At 41.7% G+C, this 18885-nt stretch overlaps 1 protein-coding gene across 6 annotated transcripts in view; it reads right to left on the bottom strand.

The window, feature by feature from the left end:
• Positions 1-18885, bottom strand: part of pcnx1 (pecanex 1) — a 250671-nt gene that overhangs the window by 140652 nt on the left and 91134 nt on the right. For 3 of the 6 annotated variants that reach the window (XM_069918117.1, XM_069918119.1, XM_069918121.1), the window contains exons 4-6: positions 17609-17648; positions 15365-15457; positions 4749-6488 (exon numbers count right to left, since the gene is read on the bottom strand). In XM_069918117.1, coding sequence (XP_069774218.1) covers positions 4749-6488; positions 15365-15457; positions 17609-17648 — 1873 coding nt within the window. The remainder of the gene's footprint in view (positions 1-4748; positions 6489-15364; positions 15458-17608; positions 17649-18885) is intronic. The other 3 variants (XM_069918120.1, XM_069918118.1, XM_069918122.1) reach the window with 3 other exon arrangements.

Raw genomic sequence — 18885 nt, 5'->3', positions numbered from 1 at the left:
TTGGTCTTAGCCAGAATTAACATGTACCTAAACAAAAGTCTGGATCCACTGGAATTTGCTTATCTTCTCAACTGCTCCATTCACAATATTCCTGGCTCCCCACTCACCTCTGGATCACTTCAAAACAGCAGCTCATACATATGGCTACTCTTCATAGACTACAGCTCAGCTTTCAACACGATTATTCCTTCAGAGCTGAGCAAGATGCTCCAAACCTTGGGCCTCTGCAACCCCCCCCCCCCCCATGCACTGGATCCTTGACTTCCTCATTGTAAGACCACTGTCTTTATAAAATGGAACAACATCTCCTCCTCACTGATCATCAACACAGGTGCACCTCAGGGATGTGGGCTTAGCCCATTGCTCTACTCATTATACACCCATGGTTGTGTGTTCAGACACAATTCCAATGCTATCAACAAATTTGCCGATGACACCACAGTTGTCGGCAAAACCACGAATGGCAATGAGAAAAAGTACAGGAGGGAGACAGAGCAGCTCATTGAGTGGTATCATGTCAACAACCTTATGCTCAACATTAGCAAAACAAAGCAGATGATTGTGGACTTCAGAAGGAAGTCAGGAGAATGCGACCCAGACCTCATTGAGGGCTCAGTGGTGGAGAGGATCAAGATTTGTCCTGAAACCTCCATGTCGATGGAATCTTGAAGAAAGTTCACCAGCGGCTATACTTTGTGAGGTGTTTGAGGAGATTCGATACATCACTAAGACTCTCAAAAACTTCTACAGGTGTACCGAGAGCATTCTGGCTGGTTGCATCACTCTCTGGAACAGAGGTGCCAATTCTCAGGACAAGGATAAACTCCAGAGGGTTGGTAACTGGGCCTGCGACATCACAGGCACCAGACTTCACTCCATCGAGGACATCTACAGGAGGCAGTGTCTTAAAAAAGCAACTTCTATCCTCAAGGTACCCCCCCCCCTTCCCACACGCACCCAGGACATGTCCTCTTCACTCTGCTACCATTGGGAAAAGGTACAGGAGCCTAAAGATGAGCAGAGGCAGAAGGACAGCTTCTTCCCTGCTGTCATCAGATTCCTGAATAATCAATGCACTAAAGACACTGCCTTACTTTGATTTTTCATGCTCTATTTTATGTTTGTTGGGTGGTTTATATTAATGTTTACACTGTGATGCTGCCGCAAAACAGCAAATTTTGTGACTTGTTCACGACAATAAATTCTGATTTTGACTGCAATGCTGTTCACTATACACATTTGGAAGAGGGGACTGTCTACAGCCTGTCTAAGTTTGCTGGTGACACGAAATTGAAAGAAAAAGCAAATTATGCAGAGGGTCAGCACAGAGGTAGCAATAGGCTGAGTGAAAAGGCAATGGTAACTAGGAGGTTAGCCACTTAGGCAGAAAAAAATCGTATATCAGATGATTATTTAAATGGTGAATGATTGCAATGTGGTCCTATGCAGAGCAACTTGGGAGTGCTTGTGCATGAATCGCAAAGTTAGTTTGCAGGTGCAACAGCTAAACAAGAAGGTAAATGCAACATTCCCCTTCAGCTAGAGGGATTGAACTTAAGAGCTGGGGGTTCTGCTAAAACTGTACAGTGTGCAGGCAAAGCCACACCCAGAGTACTGGGCATAGTTCTGGTCTCCTTTTTTGAGAAAAGATATTTGTTTGGAGGTGGTGAACATTCAGCAGAGGGGGATATTATAGAAACATCTAAAATTATGAAAGGTAACAATAAGATAGAGAGAGGAAAATTGCTTCCACTGGGAGGCAAGATGAGAACTAGTGGACATAGCGTCAAGGTTCGGGAGAGTAGAGTTGGGTCAGAGATGAGGAAAAACTGCTTTAACCACAGAATAATGAATCAGTGAATTCTCTACTCAAGGAAGCAGTTGAGGCTGCCTCATTAAAAATATTTAAAACACCGTCAGATAGGTTTTTGCATCACAGTGGAGTTGAGTCCACAGCAGATCACCCATGATCTTAAATGGCAGAGTAGGCTTGACAGGCCAGATGGCAAACTCCTGGTCACATTCTTATATTCTTCACATGCCTTCAAGAACAAAACCTGAATACTTGTAATGACAATTCTAAAGAAGTATTTCTGCAAAGCAATAAATAGGATATTGCAGAGTAAATAGAACAACTACTAAATTTTAATATGCACACAGACTCAGAGTACTCCGATTCCCGGCTAGAGCAAAACTCATTTGTAGCAGGTTCTTAAAAAAACAGCTTTTAATTCTGTCACAAAAAAATGCAAAAAGTGTTCCCTCAATAAATCATGCAGGAAAGCAGTAAATACACATTCTCTTTCTTCAGGTTCATGAAATGTACAGTTCAAAATCACCAATTAAGCAAATAGTCATTTGGTACAAAAGATAAGATCAAATCCCATAATTCAATCCCCTTCCCCTCCACCCCCCCTCCCCACAATTTTGTCCAGGCGTCTGTCTACATTTTGTTCATATCTTGATGAAGGGCTCAAGACAGAATGTAGATTTATCTTTGCTATATAAAATATACTATTTGACCTGTGAGTTTCTCCACTATTATGTTTTTACTTGTCTAAAGGCTTTTGTGTTTTACTCCAAACAAATACATATGGTTGATAAAAATATTCACAGTAGTCCTAATTAAAAAAAAGACATAATAGTGCAAATAGTCCTGTCTGAAAGTTATTGGAACAAAACTGTTCTTCAAGATACAGTTTAGATTTATTGTCATGACATCACATACAACCCTGAGATTCTTTTTTCTGCAGGTGTGACAGAATTACCACTTATTGGTAGTGCAAAGAACTCAACTCAAGATACATAAACATGTAAACAAATAAACGTTTAGTGGGTGGGGAGGGGGGAAAAGGTGAGAAAATGACACTGTGTATATTCAAGAGGGAAATGTTTATGTGTATTTTGGTCAATATGGTTCATAGTGTGAAAAATTTAAAAAAATTAAAAACCATGTAAACAAATAAAGAAATTAAAACAAACTGACTGCACAATATAGAGAGAAATAAATCAATAAAGTGCAAAAGTAAGAGTCCTTAGATGAGTCATTGAGTTTGCTGTTGAGGAGTCTGATGGGAGAGGGGAAGCAGCTGTTCCTGAACCTGGTGGTGTGAGTCTTGTGGCACCTGTACCTCTTTCCTGATGGCAGCAGCGAGAACAAAGTGTGTGCTGGGCGGTGTGAATACCTGCTGCTCTCCGACAACAGCGTTCCCTGTAGATGTTCTCAATGGTGGGGAGGGTTTGCATGTGACATCCTGAGGCTGTGTCCACTATTTTTTGGAGGGCTTTACACTTAGGGGTATTGGTATCCCCATACCAGACCATGATGCAGCCGGTCAGCACATTTTCCACTACACATCTGTGAAATTTGCCAGGGTTTACAATGTTAAACCAAGCCTCCGCAAACTCCTGAGGAAGTAGAGGCACTGACATGCTTTCTTCATGATGCTATTACTGTGTTAGGTTCAGGGAAGATCCTCCAAGGTAATGACTCCCAAAGTACTTACTGTAAATTTGCTCACCCTCTCCACCTCTGATCCCCGAATGATCACTGGATTGTACACTCCCGGTTTTCCCTACCTGAAGTCAATAATCAGCTTCTTGGTTTTGGTGAGATTGAGTGCAAGGTTGTTGTTGGTGCACCATTCAGCCAAGTTTTCCATCTCTCTCCTGTGTGCTGACTCAACACCCTTTTTTTATTTTGTCAGCAAATTTGTAAATAGTGTTGTTGTAGTAGTACCAAGCCACACAGTTATAGGTCAATAGTGAATAGAGCAAGGGGCTAAGAACTCAGCCCTGTGGTGCTCCAATATTGATGGAAATTGTGGAGGAGATGTTCTTACCAATCCGTACCAATTGTGGTCTGGAGGTGAGGAAATCCAGGATCCAATGGAGTGATGAGTCCAAGGTCTTGGAGTTTGCCGATCAGTTTTGAGGGGATAATAGTGTTAAATGCTGAACTGTAGTCGATAACGAGCACCCTGATGTATGCGTCTTTGCTGTCCAGATGTCCCAAGGCTTTGCGAAAAGCCAGTGAGATGGCATCCGCCATAGACCTGTTTATATGTAGCAAATTGGAATGGATCTATGTCGCTGCTCAGACCAATGTGCTTCAACATGACCCTTTCAAAATACAGTACCATCACTGTGGATGGACCCAGCCATCACAGTTTCTTTATCAGCAACAACTATCAAACTCGTGAACCTCCCTATACTGCCTAATCTACTCCAGGCCTACCAAAAGATCTGTCTGCACAATTGAAACATCACTTTTTTTTCCCACATTAACTGCTACACCGAATATATATCTGTCCTTTTATAGTTACGAGCTCTTTTCCTGTCTTGGCATATTGTAGTAATTTAAATTATTGTAGTTGGAGTGTCTTGCATACCTGTGTGACTGTTGTAAAAACTTTAGTACATTGCACCTACGTACATGACAGTAAACTTGGATGCATCTCTATTTATTCATCTCCTTCTCATAGCTGGCTGCTGAAGTAGACCAGCTTCTTCAGGTGATTACAATTGTGCAAGGAACACCAATACTTCTCCCATGGACAACACACGGATGTAGATTTACAAATGCACTTGGAATCATCCAATGCAATTTACGAGTCTTCCAAATAATTGCATTAATTAATAAGTTCAACACAAAGCAAAGATATTGTGATACTCCAATATCAAATATTTGCACATTATAATATATGGTTGTTTATCTAACAATCCAGTCTAATTGTTTAGCAACCCACCTGCACTGGCCACTCCTCGTTCTTCTGCTTCAGGAAAGGTTACTTGATTAGGTAAACTATTTCGTGAGCGAGTTACTGATTCTAGTTGTGATGCTCTGCCTATGAGAGACAATTCATCCAACACCTCTCCCTCCTTGGCTTCCAAATCTGACTTGGATGTAGTTAAAGGCCTCACTTTATCTGGTGTCCCAAGTCTGCTGCGGTCACTTAAACAGGCTGCTGTGCCACTGTCTAAGCTGAGTACTCGTGCATGAGTTTTGGCACTGGCTGCACTGAGAGTCCTGTGTGCTGACCTTCTCCTAGCATTCGCACTATTTTCTGAATTCGAGTGGATCTTTAACACAGCTTCAACATCAATGCCTCTTTCTCGAGTCAAGTACTTTGTTTTTGAGACATGGTACCGTCCTTCAGGAGAGTGACATGAATGGGAAGTGGTGCTGGATGAACTGCCTGAACTGAAACGATGCGCTGAATGCATACTGGACGTTCTGCTCAAGTCACTCTGGTCACTTGAATCTTCATCTGGACACAAACCGTTATTGCCAGTTTTACCACTGGCTACACCACGAAATGACACATACTCTCTACGCCGGCTGGAGTCAAAACTGCTAGCTCGCTTTTTCCCTGACTTTCTTCGGTTTGACTTGTGTGTGGAAGCAGCTCTGTGGATAAAATTAGATTTGGGTCTTACATCTCCATCTTTTTGTTTTGCTGCTTCATCCTTCAGTGCCTGCTTGTCAATTGGAAGGTGAGATTGTTCAGCAGCCTCCTCTACTCTCTGCTCCACCACAGCCTCAGGATGTGATTCGCCTTGCTGCTTCAAGGTGTCAACAGTCAACTCATTTGCATGTGGGTTTTTGTTAGCATCGCCAGAAGCAGATCCGCCCAGTCTTTCTCCTGCCTGCACCGGATCTGAAATCTGCACCTGATCAGAAGCTTGCCCAGGATCTTGAGTACAACTTGAGGCATGTAATTTTTCCCTTTTGCCATTAGTCCTTCTGCTACTTTCCAAAATACTCTCACCTTCTGGTTCACTGCTATACCCGCTGTGGGCATCACTTTTCTCGCTGTCTTTTTTCTCGGCGTTATTCTCATCTGCAGAAGTTTCTGCTTGCTCTGAAAGAATGCTCTCTACGTGGGTCGAGCTCGTTTGCTCACTCTTGTAACTGCTGACAGTGCTGTTTGTGTCTCGATCCGTGCCACTGCAGTAACTCTCAGTCGACCCACTACTCCTGGTACTAAGACTCTGGAGGCTATCAACACTATTATCTGTTTTTAAAGGCTTACTGAGGCCTGATTTGGGCGATGGCTGGGAAGTACCACCTTTGAGTATGTCATCTAGCTGGAAAACACCAGTGTAACAAGAGTTTTCAGTTAATGATTCCTTAGATCCTGAAAGAGGTTTTGAACTTTCTAATTCACAGACAGTGTCCAATCCTCTCCTTTGCTGAAAGAGAGCAAAATCACTGAGAGATGAGTCTGGAAAAGCAATGGCTGAACTTGAAGTCCTTGGCACTCCCCTTGGCCTGTGATCTTTCCTGTATGATTGGGAATGTAATGATGCAATGGAGGCTTCTTCTGTGTCACAAGCAGCAGACGATTGCTTTGTGTGACGATAGATCACTTTGTCATCCGAATCCCTTGGAAAGTCTTGAGCTCCTGAAGATGTTAAAGGCTGATTAGAGATCAAGGAATCACTTGACACCACCACTTGGAATAGCTTAGAATCTTTTGCCAGGTCTACGGGAAGAAATGGCAAACATTAACACTCACCCACTGAGCACGCAACTTGTTGCAAACAAATTCAAGAATTTTCACATTATAATCACAGCAGCCAAATTGCAAATTTTCCCATCACATTTCATTAGATTTGGGGTGAAGATTATTAAGGCGAATTTTTAAGACCTGCATCTTGAATGTAGAAAGAGACTTCAAACATTCTAAATGGAAATGTGAGGAAATTCAAGTGAGTAGGAGAGATAGTGTCGTCTGAAAGCTTGGTTTTAAGGAAGGCCTTAAAGGAAGGAAATGTGGAAAGCTGAGGTAAAGGTAAACAGGAACTTTCGCACGAGACCAAATTCAAAGAAATGGCAAGGGCCAGAGAGGGGAGAAGACTGGAATGCATCTCTGTAATGTCATGAGGAATTAGAAACAAGAACAACAAATTTCAACCAATTTGGAGTCTGGAAATTTGCAATGGACAGCATGGAAAGAGGTAACCAGTCAATGGCATGATGCACATCAGCTAATTTGAAGACATTATCTTTTTCTATCTATTGGTGGCACTCTCCATTAAATCTAGTAGCAGAGTACTGAATGTTTAAGCTTTAATGATATTGAAATGAAGAATGAGTATACAAGGTTAGCTCACTGGTTCATAATATTTGAACCTGATCTTATTAACCAAAACTAGAGCTTGCACAGTAAAATTCCAATAATTCTTTGTGTAAAAATCCTGATGGTTTGGCATCTGTCTGACCTAGTCTTGTTTCCCAAGCTACCATTAAACTACAGGGATCAGTTCTTGTGCTTCTTACAAGCTCACCAAGGGTCGATATAAAGCACTCCTTATAAATCCCAAGGCATTCATCCCATGCTTTTTTTAAACTCACCTGGGCTCTGATTCCAGCAGCCTTAAATCCCACAATCCTTCCAAATTCACAAGGATTCTATTGCCCAACTCCCTTTAAACTTGCTAGGATTTATTTCCCATTCTTTCTTTCATGCACCAAGATCATAGTCACAGAGACCTGCAGCACAGAAACAGGTCCAGCTCATCTAAATGAAATAACAAGCTCTCCTGCTTTACTCCTAATTCCCTGCATTAGTCCCATAGCCCTCCAATACATGTAATTATCTAACCCTTTCTTAATGGAAGCAAACTTACCTGCCTCCACCACTGTCTGGCAGCTCGTTCCATGCGCCTAGCCCCCTTAGAATGAAGAAATATCTCCTCACATTTCTTCAAAATCCCACCCCCTCACCTGAAATTTATGCTCCCACCTTAGTTTCTCCTACCTCTCAGACTGTCACTATTCTCATAATCTTCTCTCATGACTTTATAGACCTCAACAAGATCCCCTCTCAACCACATATGCTCCACAGAAAACAGGTTTATTGTTTCCTGTCTTTCTCAATAACTACATTTTCTTTCAAAAACATTGTATTACATCTTAAACAGTGATTTAATTGGAATATTAATAGGGGTAAGAATCAATAATCCAAAGAATCTGGCAGTTTGACATCACCAAGGTCCCAGGGATGCCGAATTGTGAGGTGTGCTCTCCCAGTTTTCTGGTGCACTGCACCAGTCCTCTGCTTCCCCGAAGTCTGCACCTCTCGAGGCTGCTGCCAATCATAGGTGCCGCCATATTGGGAGCATGCGGTCACAGAATTTTAAAATAAAACCACGGTCAACTCCATTTATATGCTGTTTAAAGGCTGTGTGGACCTGACGACAACTGGTTGGTCCCTGCGGGAGCACTGTGTCTCTGCTCCTTGCTCTCCATGCGTCAAGGGCACACCAGATGCAATATAATTGATAGATAACCAGAATTTTTCCCAGGATGCAAATATCAAATACTGGAGGGCAGGGGTTTAAGGGGAGGGAGAAAAGTTTAAAAAAGAGAGATAAGTTATTTTAAAAAAACATGCAACCATATACAGGTACCCTGGACTTCCTGCTAGGGAGATTGTAGAAAGCTACAAAGGCAACATTTAAGAGAAATTTATTTAGAGGCATGAACAGGCAAGGAATAGAGGGATGACAGTACAGACCATATGCAGGTAGATGGGATTGATTAGATTGATATCACAGAAGGAATGGACATGAGAGGGCCAAAGGGCCTGTTCTAAGATAGTATTGTTTCTATGCTGTAAAGAAATGACAAGATCATCAGATTTGGTAGAAACAATAGCATAGTATTTTTTTAAGTAGTAATAAATTGAAAGGTGCGGGCATTCAGAGACATCAAGCACAAATTACTTAATGTGCAGTTTTAATAAGCAGTTAGGAAGACAATATATCGACCTGACAGCCACAGGATTTGAGTGCAAGAGCACTGACTTATTGATCCATTGTATAAGATTATGGTGAAACGACACCTCCCTGAGTAAAGAAAATCTTCCCTTTAAACTTTCCCCTCTCACTTTCAACCTCTGCCCTCTCGCATTTGACATCTGCACCTTGGGAAAATGTACGGATCTCGTCTCCCTGATCACGATTGATCCTAGGATGAGGTGGTTTTATTCGATGAGGGAAGCCAATAACACTCAAGTTAGGAACAAAAGGAACTATCATTCAAACACAGAAAATTTCTTACAGGGCCTCACTGGATAAATGATATCCAGAAGGGACACAAGGAGTCACCATGTAGGACAGATACTGTCATGATAATGAATATGCATGAGATGTATTCACCTGACCGGAAGTCACGTGGTATGAGAGAGAGAGAAGAGCGCGAAATGAAGGAACAATGAAAGCTGGAGAATAAAGACACGGAGATGTTTAACTGGTAAAACTTGCGTTATTAGTGTTATTAACTTCACATTTCGGGCCACAAATGTGACATTGGCGATGAGGATTAAAACAACAACATTTTAGAACTTAAATGTGATAAGAATTTTGATTTTTGATTTGGTGGCTTTGGGCTGAAAAAAGTTTCCTCATGGCAGGCACAGAAGCTAATTTTTTAACACTTCGAGGTGTTCCTCATTTTGACCCGACTGGTGATCCAAGCACTGTAAGTGTGAAGTGGAAGGCATGGCTGGAAGAATTTGAAGCCTACGCCGACAGTCGTGGCCTATTTCTCGATAGCGGTACGGTGGAACAAAAAGCACAGAGCAGGGCGTTACTTCTTTTCACTGCAGGACCCGCAGTTCGGGAAACTTTTAAGACACTTTTGAATACAGGTAGGAAGGATGAATACCGGAAAGCGGTCGATGCATTGAATGTACACTATGTAGTGACACCGAATGCTACATTTCAACGCCATTTGTTTCGGAGAACGAAACAAGAAGATGGACAAACGATTGCTCAGTACGTGACGAGATTGCGCCAGCTGGCTGTTGGACGCAATTACATGGCAGCTGATTTGGACAACCAATTATTGGATCAAGTCGTGCAGCACTGCAGATCAGAAAAGCTCAGGAGACGTCTGCTGGAAAAAGGGAGTGAGTTGAAGCTCACCGATGCTTTAGCCATTGCTGCTGCATTAGAGGCTGTTGAGGAGCAATTTCATACCATGACCCTGAAGGACAACTCAAGCCAGCAAGTTAAGAGGCTATCGCATAACCAGCCAAGATATATGTCGAGACATGACGTGGAGTGTTATCGATGTGGAAACAGAGGTCATTTTGGAAAAGACCCATGCTGCCCAGCAAAAGGCAAAGTTTGCAGAAAGTGCGGAGGTAAAGACCACTTTGCAAAGAAGTGCAAAAGCAAGTCCAATGCAGACCAGAAGGGGAAGAGCACAGCTTCCAAAGGCAAAGCTTGGGGGAAAGGAAAGTATCCTGGAAAGAAAGACACTATCCGCCATATCGATGGTGACCCAGAAAGTGACGATGATGATGATAACCAGGATGGACAGAGATATTATCAATTTACATTGAATGATGTACATCATGAGAAGGTCCCAGTGATCATTGGTGGTGTGACAGTTCAGGTCATTGTAGACTCAGGCAGTGACAGTATTGTAATTGATCGACATTTGTGGGAGAAATTGAAAAGGAAAAAGATCATCTGTACCTCAAGGAAGTGCCCCAAGAAAATGTATCCATATACAGCAACCAAGCCATTGCAGACCATTGGATGTTTTACTGCAACTGTTGAAGCTGGTGATAAGTACACCGAAGCAGAGTTTGTTGTCATAGACGAGAGGGGAGAACCATTGCTGAGTAGACGCACAGCGCAAGACCTGGCAATACTTCATATTGGAGCTCTTGTCAATTCAGTTCAGTCATACGAGGATATGAAGCAAGAATTCCCCGCAGTTTTCCAAGGAGTAGGAAAGCTGAAAGGTCGACAACTAAAGCTAGCGGTGGACAAAACGGTCAAACCCAAGGAGCAACCAGTGCGCAGAACTCCGTTTGGACTTCGTGGGAAAGTCGAAGCCAAAATTAAAGAGTTGATAGAGCAAGACATTATTGAACCTGTGGAACATTCGACGCAATGGGTTAGCCCAGTAGTGATTGTGCCCAAACCAAATGGTGACATAAGACTGTGTGTTGATATGAGAATGGCCAATGAAGCTATAATTCGAGAACGACACCCTATACCAACAGTGGAGGAAATACTTCAAGAGTTAACTACCAGTAAGATATTCTCAAAAATTGATTTAAAATGGGGCTATCATCAATTAGAGCTGGACCCAGAATCCCGAGACGTAACAACATTTGTGACTCACTGTGGATTGTACCGATACAAAAGACTATCGTTCGGCATTAATGCAGCTTCTGAGATCTACCAATATGAAATCCATCGAGTGATTCAAGGCATTCCTGGAGTTGCCAACATTTCTGACGACATCATAGTCCATGCACCCACCAAGGAAGAGCATGACAGACGGTTGAGGCGTGTACTATCTAGACTACAGGAGGCAGGCCTTACCGCGAATGGAAACAAGTGCCAGTTCGGTGTGTCAGAAATGGACTTCATGGGACACAGACTTACACGGGAAGGACTAAACCCAGCAGAGGCCAAGGTGAAGGCTATTGCAGATGCACGTGCACCACAGAACGCAACGGAGGTGAGGAGTTTCCTAGGATTGGTCAATTATTGCGCAAAGTTCATCCCTAATTTTGCTACAGTGGCAGAACCACTAAGGAAACTTGGATCGGAGCAGAAAAAAGCGTTCACAACGCTGAAGCAAAGTCTGACAGATGCTGATACTCTTGGATATTATGATATTATGATCCGGCTGCACCAACCAAAGTCATAGCGGATGCTAGTCCTGTTGGTTTAGGAGCCGTGTTGGTACAGATACATGATGTAGGACCAAGAATCATTGCCTACGCCAGCAGATCGTTATCAGATGTGAAAAGAAGATATTCTTAGACAGAGAAAGAAGCACTCGGACTTGTATGGGCCTGTGAGAGGTTCCATGCATATTTGTATGGCATTGAATTTGAACTCATCACAGATCATAAACCATTAGAAGTGATCTATGCCGCTAGATCCAAACCGTGTGCCAGAATAGAGCGATGGGTACTCCGACTCCAACCCTACAAGTACAAAGTAGTTCACATTGCTGGCAAAGCAAACATTGCTGATCCACTGTCCAGATTGGTGAAGGATGGAGGCCCACAATCCAAGTCAGAATTGGGGACAGAAGCAGAGAGCTTTGTACGCTTCGTAGCTATTCAGTCGACACCGAAAGCTGTGACCACGAAGGAAGTTGAGAGAGAGTCCGAACATGACCCAGAACTCATGGAAGTGAGAAAATGTATCCAGAGTGGACAATGGGACAAGTGTACTCACAAGGCTTACATTCCCATTAGAGACGAACTTTGTTGCATCGGACAGTGTGTATTGAGAGGTTGTAGATTGGTGATACCACAGAGGTTGAGACCGAAGATCGTATCCTTAACGCATGAAGGACACCTAGGTATTGTTGGTACCAAGCAAAACCTCAGGAGTAAAGTATGGTTGCCAGGTTGTGATAAAGACGCAGAGAAATTTGTCAAAACTTGCCATGGATGTCAAATCACAAGTAGGAGTAATCCTCCAGAGCCGATCCGGAGTACGCAATTCCCGACAGGACCGTGGATCGACGTAGCCGTTGATTTTCTTGGACCTTTACCGACTGGTGAATCAATCATGGTAGTGATAGATTACTACAGCAGATACTATGAGTACGTTGTGATGAGGTCCACGACCACAGAAAAAACAATACAAGCATTAGCAGAGATCTTCGCAAGATATGGATTGCCTGTTACGCTATACTCTGACAATGGTCCACAATTCATTTCAGAGACATTTGCTGAATACATGAGGACCACAGGTATCCACCATCATAAAGTAACTCCGAAATGGCCGCAAGCCAACGGGGAAGTAGAGAGACAAAATCAGTCCATTGAAAAACGATTACGGATTGCTCACGCAGAAGGACAAAATTGGCGAGAAGCATTGCTATCTTATGTGGCTGTCTATCGGGCAACGCCCCATGCAACCACAGGAAGAAGTCCTGCAGAAGCATTTTTTGGGAGAAAAATCCGCACCAAAATGCCCGAAATAAAGGAAATCTGGGATGACCAGGAGATGAGGGACCACGATGCTGAAAAGAAAGGAGCAGCAAAGCTGTACACAGACTCAAGACGTGGAGCCAGGTACTCAGACATCATGCCAGGAGATAATCTTCTGGTGAGGCATGAGAATGGTGGTAAGCTAGACACACCTTATTACCATCAACCCCACACTGTCGTATCCAGAAGTGGCAGTATGGTAACAGTCAAGTCTCCGGCTGGAGTCCTGTACAAAAGAAATATGTCAGGTGTAAAAAGGTACCAGTCCAGAGAGACATCGAGCGAGGAGGTTGAAAGTCCAATACGAGATGCTCAACCTGAGAGACCAGATGATGTTCCCGAGGCGGTTACCAGCATTCCTGATGAAGTGACTAGAGGGCCAGAAGCACCCGAGGCCGTGGCGAGCAGTGTTTCCGACGCTGAGAGTGAACAACCGAGTAGCAACGATAGTGTCGCAGGAAGGCCGAAACGAGACAGGAAAGCGCCTAAACGATACAAAGACTTTGTGCCGTATTTCTAAGTGTGTGACAGTTGGATTGATAAAAGAACATTGGGACAGTGATTTAATCTTATATCAAAGTGCGTGTATGAGTGCTGTATGTAGTACATTTTAGTTAGTTGAGTTATTGTATTACAGTTAGTTACAACATGTTCATGTTACATTGTGTGTAGAAGGAGTTTGAACTTGTTTGTTTGTTGGACATTGTTTGTTGGTTCCGAGGCATATTGATAAGGTGACGGTGTTTACATTTCAACATTGAGGTGTAAAGTTTATTTCTGGTAAAAGGAGGGATGTCATGATAATGAATATGCATGAGATGTATTCACCTGACCGGAAGTCACGTGGTATGAGAGAGAGAGAAGAGCGCGAAATGGAGGAACAATGAAAGCTGGAGAATAAAGACACGGAGATGTTTAACTGGTAAAACTTGCATTATTAGTGTTATTAACTTCACATTTCGGGCCACAAATGTGACAGAGACGAGAAGATATTTCTTCACACTTTACACAGAAGGTAGTGACACTTTGTAAGCCTCTATGAAAGGCTTGGGTACTGAGTATATTCAAGGTAGAGATCAACAGATTTCTGGATACTCAGAGAATAGACAGATATGGGGTCAGGCAGGAATAAGGTCCTATTACCAGAAGGCAGAGCAGCCCTGAGGGGCAGCATGTGTTCTTCCTGCCATGTTCCCATATTATGTCCAACTGGTGTTATTTCCTTCAAATGGGAACACCCAAATAAGGGTTCACAAGTACAAACAGAGATGGGAATCAGACTTCAATGCAAGAATCAACGAGTAAACCTGATCTGTATTATGTCGGGATAATATGGCTAACATGATAAATGTGAGATATAGATTCGTACAATATAATTTTTTGCATCAATTATATCTCACACCACAGAAATTAAACAAATTAAATTCAGACATCAGCCTGATGTTTTAGATGTGGCGAGGAGGTAGGAAGGTTTTTACATTCAACTTCCTTATATTCTAAAGTATGGCCTTTTTGGGTTGATCCAGGAAATTTCTTAGAGCAGATTATAGGAATCAAATTTCCACAAAACCCAGAATTATATTTAATATAACAGGGATAAGACCTAAACTGAAATTATCCAAACATCAAACAGAATTTGTTAAAATTGCACTGGCAGTGGTCAGAAAATATATAGCAGTTGCATGGAAGTTTGATTCACATCTAGGTATGGCACGTTGGAATGCAGAGATGCATAGTTGCATTCCCCAAGAGAAAATTACCTATAACTGTATTTTTACAAGTTTGGCATCCATATTTACAAATCTCAGGTGTAAATCTTTAATTATATTCAACCTAATACTCGAAAACTGGGTGGAGTGAGCAGATCTTTTCATCAATCTGTCTTGCTTTTCTTTTTTCTTTCCTTTATCTTTATCTTTTTCTTTGAGGTCTTTCTTGGGTGGGTGGGAGTTGGGAGGTTGGGGTATAATCATCGTGGAGTAAATAATGGATTTACTTTAGTACTTGTATTTTTAATTTTGTAATTGACTGCATGTATGGTCAAAAATTAATTTTTAAAAACTGGTGTTATTTTATCTTTCTTTTCCCAAATCCTCCTTTAAAATGCAGATTATTATGGATGTAAAGGAAAACAGCTCATGCAAAAAAATGAGCCCCATAGTATCCCTGCAGCACATTTCTGGAAATAACTTTACTTTGTTACTCCTTTATAGACCAGAATCTACAAATAAATGACCAATTTGTTCTAAGCATATTTTATACAATATTTTATATTGTACCTTATAAAAGTATGCCTGTATTCACATTTCATTAACACTCAGCTTGACTATTGCACTGAACTGCTTTTCAGTCAAAATCTTGCATGCCAAGCTCACCTTGTTCATCATTTGCATCTTTATACAAACTGCAGCTCTGCCCCAAGCTCGAACTAATATCATCAGAAGTTTTCCCTGTCTCTTCATCTCCTGCTGTGGACATAAAGATGGAAAAAATAAATCATCCAGGGTTAAGTGTGTGTACTCCCCCTTAAATGTGCATTAATCTGGAGTAAACCCTCTGCAGGGAATTGCTCTGCCTGCTGGGAGAAAAGCAGACAAGCATTTATTTTAGCTTCCTTACAATGCTGGCTCAAAGAATGGAGAGCAAGGGCACTTCAGGGTATGGGTGCTACTCCATCGCAATGTAATAAATATGGAAGATACTTACCCAGGAAGAAAAAGATAACCATGAACCAAGGATTTTTTATTCAAACATTGGGAGAAAAGTTACATTTCCAAGGTTTTATTATTTTCTTGCTACTTAATTCTTGAATAGTTGCATCCATTTTGGAAGTTCTGCATGTTGCTATCACAATAACATTAAAGCAACAATAAACTATGTGTGGGCCATCTACAAAATACACAGTGGTTACTTAGGCCACTCTAACATCTCTAATCCATGACCTATATCACCAAGAAGGACAAGCATGGGAAAACCACCATCTACTGTTTTCTCTCTGTTGCACACCGTTCTGACTTGAAAATTATTTATGTAGCTGATATATATTGCGCATGTAATAATCACAGAGATCCTGGAGGTACTCAGCCGGTCTTGAAGCGTCCACAGGAGGTGAAGATATATTACCGACATTTCAGGCCTGAGCCCTTTTTCCACAAAGATACTGGAGGAACTTGGCCAGTCTCGCAGTGACCACAGGAGGTGAAGATATATTACTGACGTTTCGGGCCTGACTCCTTCTTCCACAGAAATGCTGGAGGAACTCAGCCCGTCCCGCAGCATCCACAGGAGGTGAAGATATATTACCGACATTTCAGGCCTGAGTCCTTCTTCCACAGAGATGCTGGAGGAACTCAGCCAGTCTCGCAGTGTCCACAGGAGGTGAAGATATATTATTGACGTTCCGGGCCTGAGTCCTTCTTCCACAGAGATGCTGGAGGAACTCAGCCGGTCTTGAAGCATCCACAGGAGGTAAAGATATATTACCGACGTTCTGGGCCCGAGTCCTTCTTCCACAGAGATGCTGGAGGAACTCAGCCGGTCTTGAAGCATCCACAGGAGGTAAAGATATATTACCGACGTTCCGGGCCCGAGTCCTTCTTCCACAGAGATGCTGGAGGAACTCAGCCGGTCTTGAAGCATCCACAGGAGGTAAAGATATATTACCGACGTTCCGGGCCTGAGCCCTTCTTCCACAGAGATGCTGGAGGAACTCGGCCGGTCTCGCAGCATCCACAGGAGGTAAAGATATATTACCAAGTGAAACACGAAAGTCTGCAGACACTGCGATTGAAGCAAAAATACACCGAAATGCTGGAGGAACTCAGCCAGTCTTTTCAGTGTTTGCCACTGCGGCAAACAATGGATGAGGTCGTAAGTTTGACAAAGCCCCATGGCTGTAAAACAGGTGGGAAACAATGATGCAGGATGGTTGCAAAAATACAGGATGTCATTTGTGGCCTCAGTAAAGTATATTTTATCATTTTTAAGTCACTATTTTAGCTCGGGGGATAAACCTGATTGTCAAAACGTCAAGTGCAGCAAGAATGGGAACAAATTTGGGAAGCTGCAATATTTTAAGCTCCTCTGAAAGGAGATCTAGCAGACTTGGTTAACACCCCTTTGAGCAATTCCCGGGCACTTAAACCTTGCATTTTTTTTTTAAAAATGTCCACCTGATATTGGGCACTCAATTGATTTTCAAACAAAAGACAGCTAACTTTGGGTTGCACTTTCAGTATTACATGTGTGATGATGAACCAGACGAGAGGCAGAAATGTAAATACTGCAAACAAAACAAAACATTAATTAATCGAAACCAAGGATTTAACTTTCTCTGAAGTGCACTGGTTACTTTATTAATGTATAACTTCATTACACAGTCAGTCATTTTTTTTCCATTAAATGACAGTTACCAAAAGATTGGTAAAAGATTGGTGCATATTATGAATATTTCAACAACAATCTAGCAAGTTCAAGTCATTCTAAACCTTGCATTAAAGAGCCATAATGCTTAGTTTTCACATGTTCATTCATAGAAAAGTAATAAATCAACAGGACCATTCAGTGAGAATTTAATTCTAGGATACATTGGGCCAACCCATGCACTAAAAATCTCTTACCTTTGATAGCTGCTACTGCTCCATGGTGAGGCGACACAACCTAATAACAAAGGATTAGAAATAATTAAACTGGCAGAATCTTAACAATTCAGGGTTTTCACCTTGTAATCTCCACAATTATGGTAACAATCTGAAAATAAATGAAACATGAAAATTGCATGTTACATTAAGAAAGAGCAAACGTAGACAAAGAAAAAGGAATCCAAATATCAACAACTCTAAACATTATGCAGAGTTGCCAATATTTCAGGAGATTGATATCTAAACTGCAATACATTTAATATTGCATTTCCAATCCATCTCTACAAGGTAACAAATTATGTCAGATACAAGGAAAATCAGCAAGTGTTTGCCTTTATAAAAATGCACATGGAAAGCTTTGTAGTTGTGAGTTTTGATTAAGGTAAAAGCACTGGGAATTCATGATAAATTAATGAGCTGGAATGTTTTGATAATTCACACCATTCTAAATAACTAGGTAAGGCTGCACCTCAGCTTCTGTGACAATTCTTAAAAGTCATGATTTAAAAGTTAATATTGAACTCAAAAAACAATAAGAAAGCACAATTCAGCCATCCAATTAAATCATGACTTGATCTTAGGTTTCACCTCCACTTTTTTACCTATTCACCATAACTCTGGAGTCCCCTCCAGTCCAAATACTGATCTCAGTCTTCAATGCACCACTCTATGGATCTTATCCAGATCATTCTTGGGTAGAAAATTTCAAACATTCTAAACCATCCAAGAAATCCTTTCTCTTCTGAATTTTAAAGTGTTAACCACTTGGCTTTAGCCTCCCAATCAGGGGAACCCTGATTGACCCCTTAGAGTTTTGCAGGCTTCAGCAAGGATACTCCATTACAATGAGAATATGGACAAAGTAAGTGGAAAGGAATCCCATTTTACTCTTATTTAAAACAGAATATATCAAATAGAATGGCATATTAATGGCAACAGAAAGGATAATGATAGATTAGGTATGCAGGAAATCCAGTCATCAATGAGAATATATGAGATAATAGATTTCAGATTTATTGTCAGAGTGCATACATGACATTACATACAACTCTGAGGTTCCTTTTTGCTATGGGCCAGGCAGAATTGCCATGTATTGGTGGTGTAAAAAAAACCGTACACAGCATAAACGTGTAAACAGGTAACAGATGTAAATAAACTGACAGTGTAATACATAAAGGACAAAAAGAAAATCAATAAAGTGCACAGGTAAGAGTCCTTAAACGAGTCCCAGATTGAGTTTGCTGTTGAAGAGTCTG

The sequence above is a fragment of the Narcine bancroftii genome, chromosome 2 (assembly GCF_036971445.1).
Source record: "Narcine bancroftii isolate sNarBan1 chromosome 2, sNarBan1.hap1, whole genome shotgun sequence".
Lineage (NCBI taxonomy): Eukaryota > Metazoa > Chordata > Chondrichthyes > Torpediniformes > Narcinidae > Narcine > Narcine bancroftii.
The sequence above is the reverse complement of the archived record's forward strand: the minus strand, read 5'-3'. Positions and strand labels throughout refer to the sequence as shown.